At 49.7% G+C, this 21,829-nt stretch overlaps 1 protein-coding gene across 2 annotated transcripts; it reads left to right on the forward strand.

The window, feature by feature from the left end:
• The first annotated feature begins 295 nt into the window (after positions 1 to 295).
• On the forward strand, positions 296 to 20,993 carry CDC42EP5 (CDC42 effector protein 5). Of its 2 annotated transcripts, none has more exons than XM_044448060.1 (3): positions 296 to 370; positions 8,570 to 8,945; positions 15,638 to 20,993. In XM_044448060.1, exon 3 carries the CDS (start codon positions 15,638 to 15,640, stop codon positions 16,319 to 16,321), a length of 684 nt encoding a protein of 227 aa, XP_044303995.1. In that variant the 5' UTR covers positions 296 to 370; positions 8,570 to 8,945; the 3' UTR covers positions 16,322 to 20,993. The 2 variants fall into 2 exon arrangements, with proteins under 2 accessions (XP_044303995.1, XP_044303994.1); XM_044448059.1 differs by lacking the exon at positions 296 to 370 and adding an exon at positions 913 to 975.
• The last annotated feature ends 836 nt before the right edge of the window (positions 20,994 to 21,829 follow it).

Below are 21,829 nucleotides of genomic sequence, written 5' to 3' on the forward strand. Positions count from 1 at the left end.
AAGGATCCCCTTTTCCTGCAGCAAGTCGCTTCTCTGCCTCCACGCCCCCGTCGAGTTGCAGTCCCACGTTCCCTTTCCACGCGGATGCTTCGGCCTCACTAGCGTTTCTCTCCCAGCTACCTCAACTTTGGGGAAATCACCCCGTAACTCTTTCCCAAAACGCGGCCTGCTATATCTTTAAGAAAAAGACGGAGAGTGTGCAGGAAGGGCGGGGGGGAGCCGAAATCATGAACGGGCGTGGTTTAAGTCTCGCCCCACCCTTTTAACCTCTGGTGTGCCAGAGCCACGAGTCGAGTTGACTTGTTGAGCGCGGCGGCTGGAAGCAGATGCAGCGGGAACCGAGGTTCTTACTCTCGAGATGGCGAGGGAGGTACGGGCGCCGGTGAGGGAAAGAGGGGCTCCAGGGAAAGGAGCTTTTTGCGGGGAGGGAGTTCTACCTTTCCGAGGATCCAGGGCTCCTTAGTTCTCCTGGAAGGGGTAGATTAGAAAGGGCTGGGAGAACTTTGGCTTCTCTGGACTGACAGTGTAGCCTAGTGGGTTGGGAATGGGGAAGAATCCTGAAATCTCAGGGGTGACTGGAAACAGAGGCGGGACTCCTGGGTTCTCTGGAAGGGGAGCATGGTCTCAGAGGATTGGGGCAGGGGGTGGGAACTGGGGTTTCTCCGCGTCGGAGAGAGGAGCAGCCAGAGATACTGGTCGGTGCATATAGGTGGAAGCCAAAAGGGGTGGCGGCGTAGGCGCTTCTTCTCGAAGGGGTAGTAGACCGTTTGAGCGCGGTCTACTGGACTCGGGAGTGCGTGGTTGTGTGAATGGCGCTCCGAAGTTTGAGAGACCCAAGGAAGCTAACTGGCAGCCACCCGCAATTCCTGGCTCCCTTTCTGTATTCGTCCAGGAAAGGGACGGGTTTGGCTGGAGGAGGAAGTGTGGCGTAGAATTGTCTGTTTCCCAGGAGTGACTAACCGTGAGCAAACAGAGGTGAGCAACGGAAAAAGGGTCGCAAGGCTTAATCATGAAACAATCGAGTAGTAAAAGAGATCCAGCTAGGAAGCAATCCGTGTCAAGCAACGGGGGACAGCCTGGTGCGGGAGGGAACTGCTTAGTGGGTGCTCACACTGCACACCTGCAAAGAAAGGGGCGTGTGCCAATATGTCAGGAGCAGCTTCACTGCTTGTGCAAAGTCTCTGGTACCCTCAGAAGGGATCTGACACGTGTGTTGATGCACGTGCAAGATTTTGCCGTGAACGAGCAGGCAGTGGAAGGTGCACCTAGGGAGGAGTGAGCCGACATGTATGCGTGGCTGAGCGGTGAACCAGTGTGCATAAACACGAGCACCGCTGAAAAGCTGCGCATCAGCGAACTAAACCTGTCCGCTGCGTGCCAAGATGTGGATTCTCTGTGTGCGCCCATCATCACAGATCTGCGCTGGGTAAGGCCAATCCATTTCCCCCGGGCGAAACCTGCCCTGTTTGGGCATGGGCCCGCACTGTCCTGGCCGCGCCTTTGAGCATCACATGGTGCGAGGCATGTTCGAAGCGTGTTCCAGATCTCCCGGAGAGCTGGAGGGGGCAGGGCGGCATGGATCCTCTACTCGTTATATAAATCTGGATTCTGTCGTTCTGGCGGCTGATTGAGTGGCATCATGTGATCCCCCCACCCCTTGCTCGCGAGTTTATTGACCCTGGCCACTTTTGTGCCACTGCTGCTGGTTTATCTGGCCTGAAAAAACGAAGCCTAGCCGACCCCTGACCTGATTCCTTAACAACTTGCATACCTTAATTCTCACTGACTCCAGGCCTTGCTCCTTTCCCGGAGACATTGGAGGTTCTCTTTCTCACCCCCTTCTATTTCTGCACATGCATAAGCCCTGCTAAGTTACTTCCATCCTGACTTCAAAATGGGCAGCAGGATGCCTGTGGAAACTCCAAAGCAGTTCACAAAGGGCACAGAGCTTCCTGGTTTGTCTCTCTGGCATCTGAGGTTTTGAGATTTCACTGTCTCTGAACCAAGTCCAGTAATCCATTGGATACATAGCACACCTGCTGCTTCACCTGTCCTTGCAGGTATCCTAGTGCCTGAGGAAGAGGAATTGTTGTTTTTCCTTTCCCCCATACTCCTTACAGATTGGGGAAAAAATACGTATGCCTCTAAGGTGGCTAGAAAATATTTGGCTGAACAGAAAGTTGAAACATATGTCCAGCTCTTTGCTATTTATATAGAAGCAGAGCGAATCAGAAGGGGTCTTCTGGGCCATCTAGTCTGACCCCCGGCTCCAGCCAGCTCTGCTCACGACATGCGCACCATGTGCATGTCCAGCCTATCTTTGAACACCGTCGGTGATCGTGCCAGCATGCAGAAATACGTCTGAACTTCTTCCCCAGAGAGTTTACAGTCTTAACTCGAACATGTTACGCTCTGTACCAGATTCATCAGGTCTCTCTGGGACCCAAACACCTCACTTCTCTTCCCAGGAGTCAGTGTGACTCTTTCCGTCTTAACCATACTCTTTTTTCACATCTCCTCATTTGGTCTTAGGGCGATCATAAGCTCTGTTTTACTTCTGTCTGCAAGACGACCACAGGACAGTCCTCTGTTTGGAGGGCTGCCCCGTCCAGGTCCCCTTTGCAGGTCAAGAGCGGGAGAGCCAGCAGTAGCCTTGCAGTCGCCCATCCACAGCTTGTGCCCAGGCAGCAAACCACGCAGGCACCCTGGCCACGGTCTTGCCGGTGTGGCAAGACCATCGTTCTTGCCAATTTGGTTTCTGCACATGCAAAAGAGTGCATGAAAATGTTATGCAAGTAAGTGCTGCCTTTTGTCCTCCTCTGGGAGGGAGCACGAAGGGCCACCTATCTGATGGAAGCTCCTCCAGTTGGCCACTGTTGAAAAATAGTTGCTAGCCCTGATGAACTTCTTGGTCAGATCCAGCTGGTCAATGTCCCATTGTGTGTGGGAAGCCGCCGCTGATCTCCCCTTTCCTGTGTCTCTGCCTGGCCTGTAGAACAGAGATGTGTGTGATTTATGTTGGTGTTGCAGCCTCCAGAAGGACTTGGGCTGACAGGCAGCCACAGCTCAAATAAGTTTCAGATGACCCTCCGTGGGAGCTGGCTCCGATCCACGATGGCTTGAAGATTACAGTCATTATCCAAGACCAGATGCCTCTGTGTGCAGTTGCTGAGGAGCATGGGTGGGAGGGTGCCTCTGCCGCCCCTGTGCCCCGCTTGTGTGCCTTTCGTGGATGCCTGGCTGGCTGTTGTGGGAACAGTGCTGGACAAGAGGAACCCAGATCCAGCAAACCTCTGCCTACGCGGATAGGATTCACACAGCTTCTTAGATGATGCCATTTCTGTGAAAGGTTCTGGTCAAATGGAAATTGAGCCCCACAATTCCATGCCCAGAGTGGCCAGAAGTTGCAGGCTTTTCTGCCTGACCGCCCCTTCTGCCCATACACACATGCCTCAAACCTGCCGGCCCAGCTTGCTTCCTCTCCTGGGTCTTTACCGGCGGTCTTATTGGTCCAAGCCTGTGATCTCCCTGTTTCTTTTGGTCCCACAGCTGTTGGAGACCAGTCAATGAATCGCACTGCAGTGCATGATATTGCTGACGCAGCAGGGATGGCAAGTGAGCATTTCGGATAACAGCAAATTGAAAAGCAAAGATAGCAGAAATATCTATAAGTGGAAAATGCCACTGGTGTTATTACACGAGAGCAGGAGGGGTTAGGGGCCAGCTCTCCTAGCTCCTCTCAAGTAAATATCCACAGTAGGTTAACCAGGATCTGGTTACCATCTTCATTATAGGAAATGGCAGCTTTTTCTTCCATTTTCCAGTAAAATTGTGGAGAAAACACTTCATTGATTTTATTGTTGACTCTTTTCCAGTACAGTATTTAATGAAAATGGTTGCTGACTCTCTCTCAAAATTTCCCACTGTTGTTTTTTTAAAAAATCTCTCCTGTATATTCCCATTGCTGATTAATGTTGGCATCCATCCTTTAGTTAACAATTCCCTCTTCTGATTCCTCCTCGAGGGGTTGATTGCCACTGGAAAAACCCTTAACGTTTACATTCTCATTAGAACAATCCCTACAGTAAATGATCAGCCCCTTTCTTTCTTCACTCCCGCATTCTGGTTCCATTTTTTTAAACTTTTGCATTTTAGGACAGTCCCACCACATTCTCTCTAACAAAATGCATATTTGTTGATTAAGGAAGTAGACACTTGCCTCTTAAAAACACGTTAAAGTGTGAGCTGGTGTGATGTGGTGCTGAGCACGTTGGCTTGGGCACCTGGGTGAGCCAGGTTCGAATCCCCGCCTGGCCATGATGCCACTCAGCCTAACCTACTGCGCAGGGTTGTTGTTGTGAAGCAATAGTGGCATGGAGGGAGGCTGTGTGAGCCACCTTGGGTCCCTGACCAGAGGGGGAAAGGGCAGGAGAAGCCTGTCATAAAGCAGTAGCAATCCTCTGCTTGTTAAGAGGTTGGATGTGTTGCACACACAGGGTTGCACCTTTAGAGAAATGCTGGGAGGGGAATACTCTGCTGGTGGGGATCTGACTTCAGGGTGCTGGTCTCGTGTGTCCGGGGTGAATAACGGCAGCCAGTGGCCTGCTGCTGCTGTGGTCCTTGCGCCCTTTCGGAGGTGTGTGGCTGAGCGTTCCACGTGTGAGGCAGAGGAGGCAGGCTCCCATATTGCAGGCAATTGGCGCTCGGGCACCCGTGGGTGGGGAGCACATGTGCAGAGGCCGCAGGCACCCTCTGGTCCAGCTGCGAGCATCCCGAGGAGCATCTGCGTGGCTGCTGCACAGACAAAAGGCTGGACCGGATAGACCTCGCGCCTGACCTGGCACAGCTCCTCTTCTGTTCTTCTGGTTCCCAAGAGAGCAAGCCTTGCACGTGTGTGTGGCTTTTGTGCAGCTGTGTCGGTGTGACTAAGAGCATTTGAAGTGCGTCTCTGTCTGGTGTGCAGTGCACATGGCTGACTTGGGATCCTCTTCTGCCCAGATGTTCCAGCACCTCTGCCCAGTTGCTGCAGCTGGGGGTGAAGGAGCACCCCTTTAGCAGGGCGGGCGGGCAGGCACTGGGGCAAGGAAGTGCTGCTGTCAGCAGATTTTGAGGGGCTGATGGGAGGGAGTGGCGGGCAGGCTCCCTGGAAAGGGGACCAGGCAGGGCCTGTGCGAAAATTGGGTCCAGCTGCTTCAAGCAGCTGGTTTGAGGCATCATTTGAAGAGTAATTACTTGCCAGTTATTGAACTAACATGGTTTTAATTTTAATGGTGGGATGGGAGACAGAATTTACTTGGATGCTCTGTCTCTGGCATCTTGACCTCATGGGTGAGTAGGTGTGGGGGACAGGAGACTTCAGGAATCAGTGTGGTGCAGTGGCTAAAATGTTGGCTTATATCTGGGGAGAGCTGGGTTCACATATTGTTCAGTGCTGAAGCGCTGCCAGTGCCTTCCTTGATTTAGTTGCTCCCTCTGACCAACCTTGCAGGGTAGTTGTGCAATTAAAAGAGGAAGAACTGCGCATGCCACTGAGTTTGATGCAGTTTGGCGAGGATAAAGAACAAATCAAAGGCTGCATGGGCCAGAGGGGTTATTTTGTATTTTTCTTTGCTTTTCTGTTCCCCTGCCCTTGGGAAAAAAACCACAGAATACAGTGCCCCCGACTCGTCTATGTTCATTCGGCTGAACAGCTGAACTTCATAGCAAAGTGTTTTGTCCGAGCTGATGCCAAGCCTTCTGCAGTGGCTTATTTGGATATCCAAGCCATCACGATCCAAGTGAGGAATGCGCACGGAGGGGTTGCCTTGCCCTCTGCATTGGTTCTGTGCCACCTTGACCTACGCTGGACACCTCGGACTACATGTACCATCATCCCCAGCCAGCATGCCCCATGGGGAGTCTGGTTTGGCATGCTGGATGTGTCTTACCCTGTGGGATTGCCCCCTTTTGACCATGGTATATGGATAGTAATGCCGGCCTCTCTCACCTGGTCAGGTTGTCCTAAGGTTGACTGTACATGTAAAGCATGAAGGCCTCGGATGTGACTATTTGGGTTATAGGAGAAAGTGCCGTTTTTAACGCTCCCTTTCTAAAGAGACCCCCTTGCAAGAAGCAAGCTAGCAAACTGCCGGGGGGGGGGGGGCTGTGGTGGCCCAGCCTTCTCCCTGCTTGCCTGCTTTCAGGGATTACTATTTTTATGTTGGTAGCATTCATTAGTGGCATCTCCCCCCCCACACACACACACCTGCCTTCTGAAATGGTATAGTCCCGTCTTCCACAGCAGGAGTCTGCCGCCACATTCTGCTCTGTGAGTGCTTGTGTACGTGCGGCGTGGAAAGAAACGTGACCTCACTAAAACACAGGCTTAACTAATTCTGTAATTTGATTTGGAGCAAAGAAGAATCTGCCAGTGGTGGAGGAGGAGAGCTGGGACTGTGATACCATGACCGCCCTGTGCTTTTCTCCCCATCTTTTTTCTTTTTGGTCTGCCGTCAAACATAAGCTTTGAACCTGATGTTCGTAAATAAAGATAAAACGTTCTTGTCTCTGGGATTTATTAGTATGTGCAATGACCCCCTTCACCTTTGCATCGCACACAGCAACATAGGCCTGTCTCAGACTTTTTCTAAAAGCTAGCTAATTAATCTCGCAGCCTCGTGTCCCTCCCTTCATCCCAAACTCTCCCAGTGCTTGCCTTTTGCCCGTTCCCATCCTTGTATCCATCCACTTATGGGCATGATAGGTGTCCTGTTGGTCTGTTGGTCTGTTGGTCAGGTCTTGATTTGGCCTCGTCATGGTGAACCTTCAAAAAGCAGAAAAGGAAAGAGATGCGGGAAGGAATGGTGTTCTGGGTTGGGGTTTGGATTTGGAGCTCCATCCTTGGATCTCCCACCAGCCTGTCTTAATCTCTGTGGTGCAGAGCTATTGACTGAGTGCTGCAGGGAAGGAATGCTCAGCACGGGCAAAGGGATGGAAGCCTTCCCAGTCTCCAGGCTCGAAGACGAGCTCCTGGCTCTCGCGGAAAGCCTAGGTGCCTTGGCTTTCAGGGTCTGAAACTGACTGATCAGGGTCTGAATTGCTTACTGATCCCTAGACTATTTGGCCAACAAGAAGTGTGCCTCTGAACCTATGCAGAGTACCTTGCACCATCAGATAAGCGCAGTCGTAGCTCTCCAATCTGGGTTGGGCTTGCATGATTTAAAGAGAACTTGCTGCAAGACAAAGGAGGAGTTCTATTGTAGATCTTTTCCAGTTTTGGAATTGCAAATAAGCAGTTCACCTGCCATTCACATAATGGTTTCCTGTTGTTTCCCATCTCATATGTATAGTTATTACACATTGTTGTGGTCCAGTGAGATACAGGTTTCGTGCTAAGGAAACTCAAATTTTAATTATGGAAATGAATAGAGTGTGCATTTGGTTTCATCTGCATCCATTTTTTAAATGGCTTTAAAGATCTGGATGTGTCTGTCCACTTCTAATTCCTGCAGGTCTATATTCTAGGCCTTCTGACTTTCTTATTGATTTGTATTGGCCTTTTAAAAATGCTATTGCTCAATTTAAGTGTGTTTGTTTGGTAAATCACATTTTTCACCTTGATCAGGGCAGTTCAAAAACACTTTAAGCAAGCATATGAGGTCAGTTTGCGCTAGGCTGAGCTGTGGGCACATTCCCTCTGAAGATTGCCTTGGCGCTTCTGCAAAAATGGAAACTTCCAGGAGCCCCCATCAGGAGGGACACCTGAGGGGGCACATGATGAGAGCAGCCCAGCAGGAGGCCCCAAGAGGAGGGAAACGTAGCACAGGGGCACAGGAGAATGGGAGTCTGGTTCAAAAGCAATCATATGGACTAGGAACTTGTTTCTTTTTAAAATGCGCATGGAAGAATGTGTGTTTTAGATTGTGAAAGATCAATAAACTTGGCTATATATCCATCTTATCCATAGCTGAATGCCCCTTCTAGCCTTGTTCCCCATTTCTTTCCAAATACCAATATCATCCTCTTTGTCCTAAGTATCCATTCTTTCCTCAACACTTCATAATATGTTTTATATGTGCCCTTTCCTGCATAAAAGTGTTGTCTGGTTAATACCTGAGCATGTACCCCAGTGAATGCTTGCCTTCTATCCATTGTCTTTCTTCATTCCCACCATATGAGGTCTTTTTGCTTTCTCCTGTGTGATTCCAGCACCCTGGGAATAAACTTCTCTCATCCCAGAGTTCTTTTTTCTTTTGCACGTTACTTTTCTTTTAAAGCCACATCTTTTTAGATTCTCGCTCTGCTGCCTTCCCCCTGTTCACCCCTCATCTCCTATCTTGTGCGTAGCCCGATTTCCAAATACGCCGGCCTACTCCGGAAGTTCAGGAATGCAGTGAACTTTATAAGATGATGAAGGGGATTTTGTTTGTAGCTTTTAAAAAATTTCCTCTCCCCTTTTCTTGGGATAATGTTTGTTTTAGCTCCTGAATCTCCAAAGCCCCTGTCACATTTGACTCTGTCCTTCTCAGCTTACGGTTTCTTTGGTTTTGCTGGCGCTTCTGACAGCTACAATTTCATTTTCTTAATGCAGGTATAAATAAATAAACTTTTGGGCTGCCACCCAAGAGGGGAGGAGTGAAAGCTCGTGGGTGAAAGAGAGGAGAGAGAAGAGTAATCGTTGAGAGGCAACACATGAACGAGAGAAAAGAATAATTTTTCTGAGGGTTTTTGAGAACTGCGAGTGAACTTCCTGGACCTTAGCTGGAAAGAAAGTGGCACCAGAATCCAGTTCCGAACACTGGGAGGACGTCAAGTTTGGTGACTCGGTTTCACTTGGCACTGCCTTTTGGAAGAGGCAGCGGATCAGGGCGACTACAAAAGCAGGAAGAGAGCCTGGGACATTCTTCTGAGTCACCCGCAGCAGTGGGAAAAAGGCAGCTGGAGCGTGGTTGCTGTCCCTTGCCAAGGTGAGTCTCCGCGCCATGACAACCCGCACGGCGCTTGCCTGGGCACTTGGGAAAGGTTGTGCATTGTGCCGGCTGACAGCTTGCTTTGCCAGCTGCAAGCCAGGAGAGGAGTGTGGCCGGAGCGCAGAAGCCTGTCTCCCCTCCCGATTTCCGGAGAAACAAATGGGCTGAGCTGTTCCTTCTGAGGCAGCTGGCCGGGACATCGAGGGTCTGGGCTGGGAGCTAGGACTCCTGGGTTCCTCGTAGAGAACCGGGGTTCAGAAGTCCAGGGTTTGCAGGTGTCTTTCTCCCTGTTGCTCTAGAGAAGGGTTTCCTGGGTTCTCACGGCATGGAGTGTACTCCATCGGCTGGGGTTTTTTTTTACTGCGGTTGTTTTGAGGCGATTTTTAATCCGTAGGTGCCTCAGTGCAGGGGGATGTGGGGGGCAGGCGGGGGAAGAAGCCAACTTTTGTGTGGCAAAAGGTGAGTGTGTATCTGGAGGGAGGAATGAAGGAACAGCCATAAATCAAACGGCAGCAGCCGGGTGGAAAACAAGGGAGGGCGTGGGCTGCGGCTAAAGCAAATAGTTTTCTAGCCAAAGACCACTGCCTGAACTTCTTGGTGTATTTCCCCTGGTGCATCGAAACTCCAGCTTGCAGGTAAAACCTCACCCATCTTTTTTAGATTTCCTCCCACAGAGCCCAGGAGTCGGGGCTCTCAGCTCCCCCATTGAAAGCAACCAGATCCCAACAACCTCACAGAAACCCCCCAGAACCCTGTTAAAGTCTTTTAACTCTTTTCCAGTAGGTCCCCAGGAGACCTGCCCCCAGGCACTGTTTCCCGGTCTGTCCTCGGAAGATTGCTGTTGCCTTCTAAGGAACCCCAGAATCCAGGCCCCATTTCAGCACTGGCCGCCTTCCTCTGCCCCACCCACCCCCCTCCAGCTCCGAGGCATTTCCTTAACCCCAGCCACATCCGAGCCTTTCAGAGGTCTTCATTTCATTTTTGTAGGAAATTCCGTCATTGTCCTCTGGGGCTAGTAACCATATCTGTCGTCCTCAGCGAGGGGAAGTGCAGAGAGGAAAGGGAATAGATATATTCTCCCCAAAGGCTGCAGAATAAGGCTGCCTGGGCCCATGCCAAAGCTAAGTCAGAGCTCAGCAGGCCTGGTTTGTCAGCTGTTCCGTGACTCTTGTTAAAATTTTGTGCATGCAGTCCGGACTCGTTTGTTGCATTCGGTCTGCCAGTCACTTTATTATTATTATTATTATTATTATTATTATTATTATTACTATTACTATTACTATTATTATTATTATAACATTTCTATGCCACCCCTTGCCGAAGCCTCGGGGCAGCTTACAACACAATAAAATACATTGAAATACAATAGAACACAATAAATTACCACTAAATACAAAAATACAAAAAATACACTGAGATACAAACATAATATTATAAAGTTAAAATTAACAGTATAAAATAAGTAAATAAAGAATATAGGAGGAGAAAAGAGAAGGAAGAAGACGTTGCTACTTTCTGAGAATGTACTTCTGTGAGGCACATTTTGCGACCCTCTCCCCTACGCCCTCCCCACACATCCATAAAAACTAAAAAGAGAGAGCATCTAGTCACAAATGTACACTTCTTAATAACCCAACAGTCTGCAAAGTTGGAGCTCTGGGCCAAAAGAAAAACAAAAAACTCTGGGTGATTTACCGATCACCTAGAGAGGGCCCTTAATTCAATCCAGGTGACCTGGGGAAATGGCTTTTGGCAAGCCATTCATGTGTGCGACATCTTATGTCTTGCCAAAGAAGACGACTGTTACTTACCGAAAAATTGCATGGGCTAATTTGTGTGCACATCGTTGCAAATTCAGAAGTGATTACTATAATTTAAATGGAAGTACAAGACCTCTTAGGGTGGTGCAGAGTGACCAGGAGAAGGGCCAGCATATGGGCTGGCTGCTGAGAGATGGTGATCACTTGGTTCTCCTTCTCGGGGCTCTTTATCTTTCAGGGAACTGTCCTCGGTAATGTAGAACACATGCCCACTTCAGGAATATCCTAAATTTGAAGAAAATGCAGACTCCCTTCCGAAACTCAGAACCTCTCTCCCAAGTTAGATTTTCTTTTTCTGGCTGTTCTGTGGAGTTTGGTATCACGCTCAGTGCTTGAGGTCTGCCCAGAGCCACAGTGACCTGCCCGTTTTTGTGTGCTTCCTTTGAATTTGTTGGGAGTGTGCATGTCCGTTTGTACACCTCCGTGCTGGGCATTTGGGGGTTAGGCGAATTGCTGGCCGATTATCACTTTCTTTTTTCAGTGGTCAGCAAACCAGGTAGGTATTTTTTAAAATTATATTCCACATGTCTCCCAAAAATGCCACTCGAAGCAGCAAAAGATAATAGAGATCACAGAATTTTGATGCAAATGTGAAGCAAAACAGTTAAAAACACCATGATGAAAAAAAGCTGGGTGCTAACCAGTTAAAATCTTCTTCAGCCATGAATCCGTTCGTATGCCAGAGGCCCATTTGAATAAAGATGTATTTCTTGCCAGCAGAAGGGACATCAAAGGAGGGAACCAACCTCCCTGCCCTTAACAGGGAGCTGCAGAGCCTGGGAGAGGCCACAAAAAAGCCCCCTCTCGGATCCCACCAGACTTGCCTCTGAGGGTGGTGAGAACCGGAGAGAACAGTCTGCCCAAGGATCTTAAATCCCCGGCAGTTTCGCACAGGCAAAGGTGGCCTTTCAGGAAGCCAAATACCAAGCTGAGTAGAGACTTATTGGCCATAACCAGAAGCAAACCTGTAGCCAGTGAAACTCCTTCAGCAAGGGAGGCCCGTGGTCCCTGTGGCCAGTCCTGGCTGAGTGGCTCAGGTTTCCAGAACGTCCTTCGAAGACAGTTCCATGTAGAGTGTGTTCGAGGCGCCCAAATGGGTGTAGGTCTCTCGGGCCTGATCGGGCCTCTCCGGGAATGGGTGCCGTTGGTGCGCTGGCTTGCAAAGGCTCGCCTGGCTGCTGCGGGAGGCTCGGCACCCAGGTCCAGCGCTGAGCTGAGGCGCACACCCGAACTACAGTGGTGCTGATGGGGTGGACTCTTTCTGTATGGCTGGGCACAGACTTCCAGGCAGAAGGTGCCTGATGCATCCGTCCTGCTGCAGTGCTGAAGCTAAGCAGGGCTGCCAGCGCCTGGATGGGAGACACTGGCAATCCTCTCCATGCTGCCTTGGAAGAACGGTGATAAATTTAAAAAATGCAGAGTAACACAATTTGGATCCCTGCCCCAAGGAGCTTGCAGTCTAAAGCTTCGCAGTGATGGAAGACAGCAAAAGGAGATGAGGGATTCAGAGGAGCCAAGAGAAATCAGGGAGGAACTTGATCCTCCGAGAGCCACACCGTTGTGTGTGTGGGAATCTCTCTTTGGAGTGGGGCCGTTCCACCCCCTTAAAATCTGCTCTTTTTAAATATCAGATTTATTGACAGCTGCACTAGCATCCTCTGCTGCTTTTTCATAAGAGGGTGTATCCAAAGAAGCTTTTGCAATGCACAAGAAAACAATGAGACCAGCAATACATGAGAAATGATGGGCATATTGTGAAAGAACAAAAAGCTTGGTGAAACAAAGCAAAACATGCAACAATTTGCAAAGTCTGACAACTTTCAAGAGCAACACCCTTGAAAGCAAAAGTATGTTGGATACAATTAGATAGTTCAGTGTAACTAATGCAACTAATTTACTAGACTATGGACTAGTGATGGCGAACCTTTTAGAGACCGAGTGCCCAAACTACAACCTGAAACCCACCTATTTATCACAAAGTGCCAACACTGCGATAAAACAAGAATACTGAGGTTTTAGTTTAGAAAAAACTACTAAATATGATGCTGCAGATTCAAATATGCCAGGGGGACAGCACAACATTAAAAGAATCTCAGTCTCTTAATTAGAACATCTCTTTGGTAAATCTTGGATATTAAATTTCAGTTTTTCATAAGAAAACTCAACGCTAAACTCTTGTGTTAATAAAAACAAATGTATTAAAACTCACAGCAGGTTCAAGCAAATATATATATGAAATCTCCTTGGCAGAGCACTGACCGGCCATTTGAAAGCTCGGACGAGTCGCGGCTAATGAGTCGTGGCTCGTAACGTCATCACCTGGCACCGCAACTCCCTTCCGAGCAGGTGCATGGCCCACATGTGCACTGTTATCCGATGCTCAGCCGCTGGGGCGATGCTGGGCGACTTGGCTCGCGTGCCGACAGAGGGCTCTGTGTGCCGCTGCGGCACGTGTGCCATAGGTTCGTCACCACTGCTATAGACCTTTACTTGGACTTTTGCATTTAAAAATACGCACTTCAATAAAGAGACTGATAGCATTTTCCCTTTTTTTTTTAACCCAAAGGAAGAATTGAGATCTAGTCCTTTCCGATCCTAGGCTCCAAAAATGGGTTTGGTTTCTGAAGCATTAGCAGCCAGTGGGGAGCGAGGCAGCCACACTTTCCTGGATGCTGCAGAGAGAATGAGAATGGGGGAGAGGATGCCGAGATTTCGGGAGGCTTTCCTGCAGTGGTTTACAGGAAAGGACTCCTGGGTGTTTTCTTTGCCGCCTCCTCACTTGCTGGGTTTCTCTTTCTCTCTTTCTCCACCTGTGCTGACTTGACTCGGTGCTTTTTTCCACTTCCGTCAGCGCTTTCTGATCTTGGAACGCAGGGAGATGCCGTCCAACTTGGCTGCTGCCTCTCCACCCTTCGCACTCTTCCCCCCCCCACCCAGCACTTGCCCAGACTGTCTCTCCCACCCCCACCACCGCTCTCTTGTTCACATTCAGACATGAATCATTTCTGGCTATTAGATCATGCCATCTTGAGCAAGAGAGTTCTGCAGGACGGGGACTCCAGCGATGTATGGGGAAAATCCAGGGCTTTAGTTGGAGCCCACCTTCCAATATGTGCAGCCTCTGGCACCATTAGAAAAAGGCTTTAGCGGTAGAAAGAGCAGCAGAGCCCCCGGTGCATCCCATCTGAGTTAGTCCATTTTGAAATGACATGTTATTACATCGAAGGAGACCGTGATCTAAAACAATCTAACAGCATCTCTTGATTACTGCACCATCCAAGCACGTGATGCTGTGCAGAATACCCAAAGTAGGTCTCTTGAAAGCTTCCAGCCTTAACATTGGACCCAAGCAAAGGGACTGGAAGGGCCAAGCTGGGAAGCAGGAGAGAATTTGCCTGCTTCAGTTACCCACACTTTGGATTAGTTTCCCTCTTCTGCTGAAGTTAAAGGCAGGATTTCTCCTGCACTGAAGTATCCCAGAGCCATCATCTCCTGCTCAGATTTCCAGTTCCTGCCATCCTTTTTCCACCACCCTGGACCCCTCTCTTCCTGTTTACCGCTGTTGCCAAGCTCTACCTGCAGATCCTGTTCCTTTTCTTAAGGAACCCAGGTGTCCCAAGTGCCAGCTCCTATGGCAACAAGGTGTTCCTTGTTTTAGGAACTTGTTGAGTGAGTTGTTGTCCTGTGGGCTATGAAGACAATGGGAGTGTGGCATCCTAAGCCAAGGCCAGGAAAGGTGGTTCTGGCATCTCTCCCTTCATTCATCCCAGGCTTTCTGTGCAGCAGTGTCTGAAATCGTGGCCCTTAAGGAGGGTGCGGGGTCCAGCTCTCTGTAGCCTGTCCTCATTCTCAAGGCAGTGATGTATGATGGACAGTGTAACTGAGGAGGTATAAAGGGCTGAGTTTAAGAGCAATAAACAGTGGAACCAGCTGCCTGGAGAGGTGGTGGGCTCTCCCACACTAGAGACATTCAAGATGAAATGGGACAGCCATCTGAGTGGGATGGTGTAACTTGGTGTCCTGCAACAGCAGGGGGCTGGAGCCGATGGCCTTCATGGCCCCTTCCAACTCTAGTATTCTATGATTCTAAATTCCCTGTCAGTGGTAGCCTTGGAAAAACTCATTCCCTCAGCTGAACCAGCCTTGCAGGCCTGCTGTATAAATGGAATAGACCACCCTGTTCTACTTGGAAGAAGCAAAGTGTCGTAGTTAGTCAGCTTCCAGGGCAAGTAATAATATGATACGATTTCTAAAGAGGTTGCTAGATTTTCAGCAAAAACAATCCCATGTGGCACCTTATAGATTTAAGAAATGTATTATGGCACAGGCATTTGTGAACTTCAGATGCATGAAATGTTATCCTAACTTGCTGGTATGTATCCACTTGCAAATGGGTGGAGATTGTAAGCAGCGGGGTCAGAATGAAATGAAGGAAATACAGACAGTGAAAATTAGCATTTAACGGCAAGCGTTCACGAAGCAAAGTTTACGATCAGTGCAGACATCCTGGCAGGGTGAGGCGATTAATCCATGCTGCGTGTTCAAAAGCTCATTCTCCTGGCTCAGGCAAAAGGTAATGAACTGAATGTCTGGGTGCATTGCAATTCAGAGGCTTCACGTTGCGGTCGGTCTTTAATTTGCAAAAGGCACTGGCAGTCCTCGTGCCTGCCTTCACAAGGGCCCCTGAAAGCGTGTGGCGGAGCGCGCCATTCTGCGGGCGGGGAGAGCGAGGCGATGGAGCAGGTGGGGCTTGGGCTCAGACAAAGCATCTGAGGCAGAGGTTGCAGGGCCAGCGAACTGGAAGCCCCGCTGGGGAGCAGGGACCCTGCGGCACATTCTCTTTCTCACGCTTGCTTTCTGCTTCCCTAGATGCCCATCCTCAAGCAGTCCCCCGTCGCCCATTCCAAGAAGCGGCCCCGTCTGGATCGGGCCATGATCAGCGCCCCCTTGGGGGATTTCCGGCACACGATGCACATTGGCCGTGGCGGCGACGCTTTCGGGGACACGTCTTTCCTCAGCAACCACGGGGGCTCCAAAGCCAATGGGCTGCCGGCCGACGTGGCCGTGTCCCCCGGGTCTCTCTCTCGTCCCGGAAGCACCTCCGGCTGCTCTGAGCTGCGGTCTCCTCCTGGGAGCGGGAATGGGGCGGTTCAGAGTCCAGCCACGTCGACCCCCGACGGCAGCTTTGTGGCCCTGCAGCACCCCGACCCAGCGGAGCGGCAGCCCCCCAATGGAGGGGACTGGAGCCTACAACCTGAGCTCACCTGGGAGAGCTCCACCTTGGAACATGCAGAGTCCCTTCTCTCTTTCCAGTTGGACTTGGGCCCTTCCATCTTGGAAGATGTGTTGGGAGTGATGGATAAAGACTGGGACAGTGCCAGGGGGCAGGAACAGGAGCCCTTGAGGCACGAGAGCTTGAGTCCCACGGGTGGCCTCCACCAGGGTGGTGGTGGTGGTGAAGAACAAGAAGAAGAAGATGAGCAAGAGGATGAGGAGGATGAAGGGCAGGGCTACAGTTTTGAGGATGAACAGGATGAAGAGATCGGGCTATAGAAGGAAGGCAGGATTCTGGTCTTTCATTCTCTGGTTCCTGCTTCCTACCTGCAATGCCCAAATCCACTCCTGCAGAGTTTCTTAGCCCCTCTGGAAAGAGGCAATGGCAGCTGGCAGCCCATGGGTCAAAAATGGCCGGCCAATGACTGTCTCTGGGTATCCCACTTAGCTGGTCTCCTCCAAAGGAATCTTTGAAGCTTCAAATCCCTCTTTGTTGCACCTCCAACATGGTTCTGGTGTCTTGCACAAAGGGAATCAGCTCACTGCTTCTGGGTTTTTTTCTGAAGGGGTGGAGCTTCACTTCTCACTGTTGTTTGTCCTGGACTGGACAATCGGCATCAAGATTCATTGCATAAGACTGTCTTTGAAAAATCAGCTTGCTGTAGGCACTCCGTTGACCATCTCTTTCCCAACTTCTGCCATTTGATTGTACTCTCTCCACAGTCTGGTTTGGGCCAGATCCTTTGATGTATTGAAAAATGCACTGGGGGCTCAAGCCCCCACATCTGCTGGAATCAATGAAGCAGCACAGAGCCGAAGCCACTAAAACCTTCTTGTTTATCCACTTCACCTTCCACTTCTGAATGGCTCATTCTCTCTCAACTTGCCTGTGATTCTCTGTTCAGCTGATGATTTTTCAACTGGACAGTTTTTGAAAAAAGAGTTGGAAAAATGGTTGACCTGATAATCCTGCTTTTCCATCCCTCTGTCAAAATAACAAGTGGCAAGCTGATGGAAAGGAGGATGGGGGAAAATGTATATATTTTTATTTATCTTTTGGTCTCCAAGTATCTATTGGCTATTCCTCATTTGTTTTCCTGTGCAGCTTTGTTGGTATTTTCAGCCGTGTTTAGCCATACGACTATTTATTTACTTGTCCACATTTCTCTTTCTTTATCTATTCAGCCTTCCATGTATCCTGGTGGACTTCCATCTATTTGATATCCATTCACTGATTATTTACCATTTGTTTTAGTCCGTACATCCATGTATCTATTTATCCAGCTGCAAGGCCTTTTACAAGGAGATGCTTGCTCTGATCGTGGGTAAGGCTGGGCGGGGGTGGGAAGGTGTTGAAAGGCTTCAGAGAGGATGCTGAAGATGGAGTTTGGGGCTGAGAGAGGGAAGGAGAGCTGCTTTGCATAACCTCTCAGAGACATAGTCAGGAGAAGAGGGCAGGATGTATGAATGAATGTGCTGGGGACACAGAGTGAAGTCACTGCCAAGCAGAATGGTAAATAGCCACTCCCCTGGTCATCTGTGGTGCGTTGTAACAGTTACCTGCAGGTGACCAAGCAGAAAATATTTTTTTACGTTGTAAGAGATGTTTTTGTTTTCTTCAGTCCACCACTATTCAAATATTAACTGGCAAAGGTATGTCTGGACAAGCTGACTGGAACATTCTCTGACCATTTTTCCCCCTGGGTGCAAGGATACCTTTTGTAGACTTACTTGCAAAGGCCCAAACTGGGAAGATGCAGGTGGAGAAACACATCCATTCTCCTCATTAAAGCCTTGATGGGGCCGGGGTAATACAACAGGGCTGGGTAAACAGACTGCATCTCCATCAAATGTGAACTGGACAGCTTCTCATTAGGTGCTTTTAATACAAATAAATAGAGCGGGTGATCACTGGAGATGAATTTGCTGGCTAATAACTAGCTGAAAGGTCTCCTCTAAATATTGGAATCTCCCCAGTTCCAAGACCCCATTCGTTAACTGACCCGCATGACCACACATTATCCAGGCACCAATAGTAAGCATCTGGAAAGTTAACCCGCCCCTTTACCAAACCCCATATCTTTGTGGCTACCCTTCCCAAGTCCTCCTTTGGTGCTGCCATGGAATAGCGTATTTATTCATTAACTCCTGCAATAATAGATACCTAAGCGCTACTTGAGAAGGCCACCTCCAACTTAAGAGGCTTGTGACAAGGTCATTAGGTGCATGACCCTAACCCATGTTCCTCATTCTTCACTTGTGTTTTGTGCACTAGCTCATGAATCAAGATGGAAAAGGTTGGTCATGCAGGCAAGTTCCCATGGAGCTTGCCTTGCCCAGTTGGGGGTCAGCACCTCTTGTGCTTCCCATATAATAGGGATGAGGCTTAAATGTGTCAAAATGAAGGAGGGCTGGAGGTTCGTAGCTTCTTAACACTGCCAGAGCTGCCTCTGGGCTTTATTTGTAGATGGGCGAGCTTCTGGGACGGTGCATTTCATTCTCTGTGTATCTCTGCTTCTTTGCAAGTGAGAAAGTTGTTTTGGAGGTGGAAGAAGCAGGAAAGACCAGTTGCCAGTGAACTTGACGGGTGCGCCTTCTCTGAGAGCAAGGGGTGACCCACTTAGGCTGTGCGGGGTATGGGGGTGGGCGAGGACGGTGGAAGGAGAGAAGCGGAGCCCCCCACCCCTCCAGCTGGCTCTGGCCCTCTCACATTTGGCCTCCACCAGCTTAGAGGAAATGGCATAAGGGGAAGGCATCAATGCGTCATAAAACAGCAGAGGAGATACTTTCAGGTGCCCGGAAAAAGGTTTTATTGGTCCTGATTTGTTTCAGAAAGAAATTTCCTTCCTCGGGTCCCTTTTTGTCTCTCCAAATACTGTGCAGAAAATCTTACCAGCCCTTCCTGTGCTTCCAAACACTCCAACAGATTTAGCCATGAGGCAAGAGGTCCCTGATAGGAGCATGACTGCCCTTGTATGAATTAGACAATTTCCATCCTGTGTGGTGGGAAGATTTGCCTTACAATGCAGTTTAATTGTGTTGTATCTACCAGTGCAGAGCTGAGTTGGAGAGTCAGGAGGGGGAGTATATTGGGTCTCCTAAGGAGAGAACTTGCCTGCAATGCATGAGGGGAAATTCCTGCATTTGGGGTTCAGCATAAGACAACGGCAGAAGGAGAGCCCAGTCTAAGAAGAAAACTTAAATATGTGCAGTAAAGCGAGAGGGATGCGATGATATTCTAGAGTAGCCATCCCCAGGTGCTTTGCAGGCAGGTGCTCCAGATGGGTTGGAGAGCTATGCTGGGTGGGGATGATGGGAGTTGTAGTCCAACACATTTGGAGGGCCTCTGTTTGGGGAAGCCTGCAGTAGAACATTGGGCTCCAGCCCATGCTTGGATGGGATGTCCTAGGGTTGCGCAGGGTAGGTGGGCTGTAACGCAATGCCTGAGCCCCCCCCCCCCCAGCCCTCCCATGTTTTTAGGCAAATCATGCCTCCCCTGCTCCAGAAGTAGCCTTCGGAAAATAGGGGCTGACACAGAAGGGGGGTGTCGGAGTCCCTTTCCCCCGTCTGTGGATCAAGCGCCGCTTCAGCTGCTCGGTTGTATCCATGCCTGGCCTCACGGCGGCACTGCTCCCATTCGGGGCTGCAGACTGGCCCTAGAAGGAGGGCGCCCCAAAGGAGGGGTAGGCGGTGGAGGGGGTGCCAGTGGTGCCAGAGGAGAGGAGCAGAAGGGTGAGGGGTGGAGAAGGAAGCAGAGGTGAGGCATGGCCTTGTGCCTCCAAGCTGGTTTTCATGGGAATAGCTCCCCACTGCCCTATTTCCAGGAACTGCAGTTTGATGTGGGTGCCAAACATTTTTTCTTTTTGGGTAGCTCAAGCCCTCCAGCTGCATACAAACCTCACATTTCTACAGGTCTCTGGGAGAAGGGAAGGCTGGGAGATCAGACCTCTCCTGTAGGAGTGTAGAGCACGAGGCCCAGTCTAGCCCTCCAGGCGTTCCCTAGGTGGCCACTCTCCCTTCCTCGTAGCCGCCTACTGTTTGGTGGCTTTCCAGCTCTTTCCAAAAGGGCTGGGGTGCCTCTCCGAAGGCTGAGTTACAGATAGGAAGAGCTTTTAGCTGACATGGGCTGGTAGGCTTTGCTCTCTCCCCTTTTTTTTATTCCTTTGGCCCTTTTCCATTTACCCTCAACCACAGCCCCAAAAGTTTCTGTGAAATGTGACTCGGTCCTTGACCCAAGAGAGGTTCAGCCCTCCTGGTAGGCAGCATAGAGGCTCTCCAAAGAGGAGAACTTCAGAGGAATGATGAGTCTTTTTAAAACAGAGAGCTGAGATTCCTGCGGCTTCTTTGAAGGGTGTAGCAGGAAATGGGTGGCGAAGTTTTAAAGTTTTGGAAATTCTTTTCTATTTTATGCCCTCGGTTATCATGTAACCTCAACTCGTCCATCCCTCTCGTTCAGAACTCTCTTTATCTCTGTGTTTTAACCATGGGAAATGTGAAAAATGGTTTCCTGCAGAGACTGTGTGTGTGTGTTGCTGGTGTTCAAAGCTGCTCCAAGCAGGCTTGCCTTGAGGTTCAGCCCACGACTGCGAAAGAGATCAGCACTGGATGCTGACTGCTCTGCTGACTGCTCATCCCTCAGGAGGACAAAACCTCCCGTTCTTCTCATGCATTAACCCCCCCCCCCTGCATTCACACACACCCCGCCCCCCGCCACTGCATTTATGCCCCAAGCCAGGTCCTTGGGCCCCGGGGCCTTTTAGCCATCCCTGTGACCACTGCAGCAAGACGGTGTGACCACTGTACGTGTATGATTTTGTATGGATTCCTGTGTAAGAACATTATATCCCTGCCTTTGTCCACATTATATTAATTTTCATCCTCCTAACAGAATATTTGTACAGCTACCAAAAAGTGTTTGATATTTCTTGTAATTAAAAGCAAATTAGTTTTGGATGCGCTTCCCAGGTCATGTTTCCTCTTCTTCCCATGGCGCTTACTTCACCTGCAGGCACTGGCACAGGTTCCGAACCACCTTGCATCATTCCAGTAGGATCTGTCTCTTTCATTGCAGAGTAATAGACCAGTTCACACAACAGGACAGCCCATCACAGGGGGTGGCTGTGCCAGTGAATAGAGACATTTCCCACAGGGTGGCTCATACACATGGCTGTGTATGTCCCAACCCACAAAGCCTTATTGCCTTGACAAAAACCCCTTTAAAGGGACCTAAAGGGGGCATTTCGGCATTTTCCCAAGCACTTGGACTCTTGTGCCTAACCCTCTTGGAGTGAACAAAAAAGATGATGATCTGGCCATGAAGAGGCTGTAAATCACAGCAGCCCATTTTTGTGAGCAAATATCACTTATTCCTTTGGTTTCTTTTGACAGGTTGCCATTTGACAGCTGTCAAGAGAAATTGAAGAAGCTGGGACTTATCGCAAGCCTCTTTGGGGCAATGTCCAGGGTTGATACTTGCTGCACCTTGACAGCATGTACCCCAGTAGAGGCTACAAATTTTCACACTTGTGATAATTTTTTTTAAAGACCAAACCTATTTGCACATTTTAAAAAACCCGGCCAGACCCTGACCGTCCCTCCAAGGCTCCACTCAGACACTTTGACAGGTCTGTCCATGGCTGACAAAAGGGGGTATAAAAGCTGGCCATCAACCCTGTTCTCCCAGTCTCGGGGCACAATGGGAAAGTGAAAAATGTGGTGAGCAGGTTTGGGCTTGTGGTCACAGCAAGGAGGTGGGGGGAATCAAGTTGGTCCTGCTGTGGGTGATGG

The sequence above is a fragment of the Varanus komodoensis genome, unplaced genomic scaffold (genome assembly GCF_004798865.1).
Source record: "Varanus komodoensis strain SLA01 unplaced genomic scaffold, ASM479886v1 scaffold53, whole genome shotgun sequence".
Classification (NCBI taxonomy): Eukaryota; Metazoa; Chordata; class Lepidosauria; order Squamata; family Varanidae; genus Varanus; species Varanus komodoensis.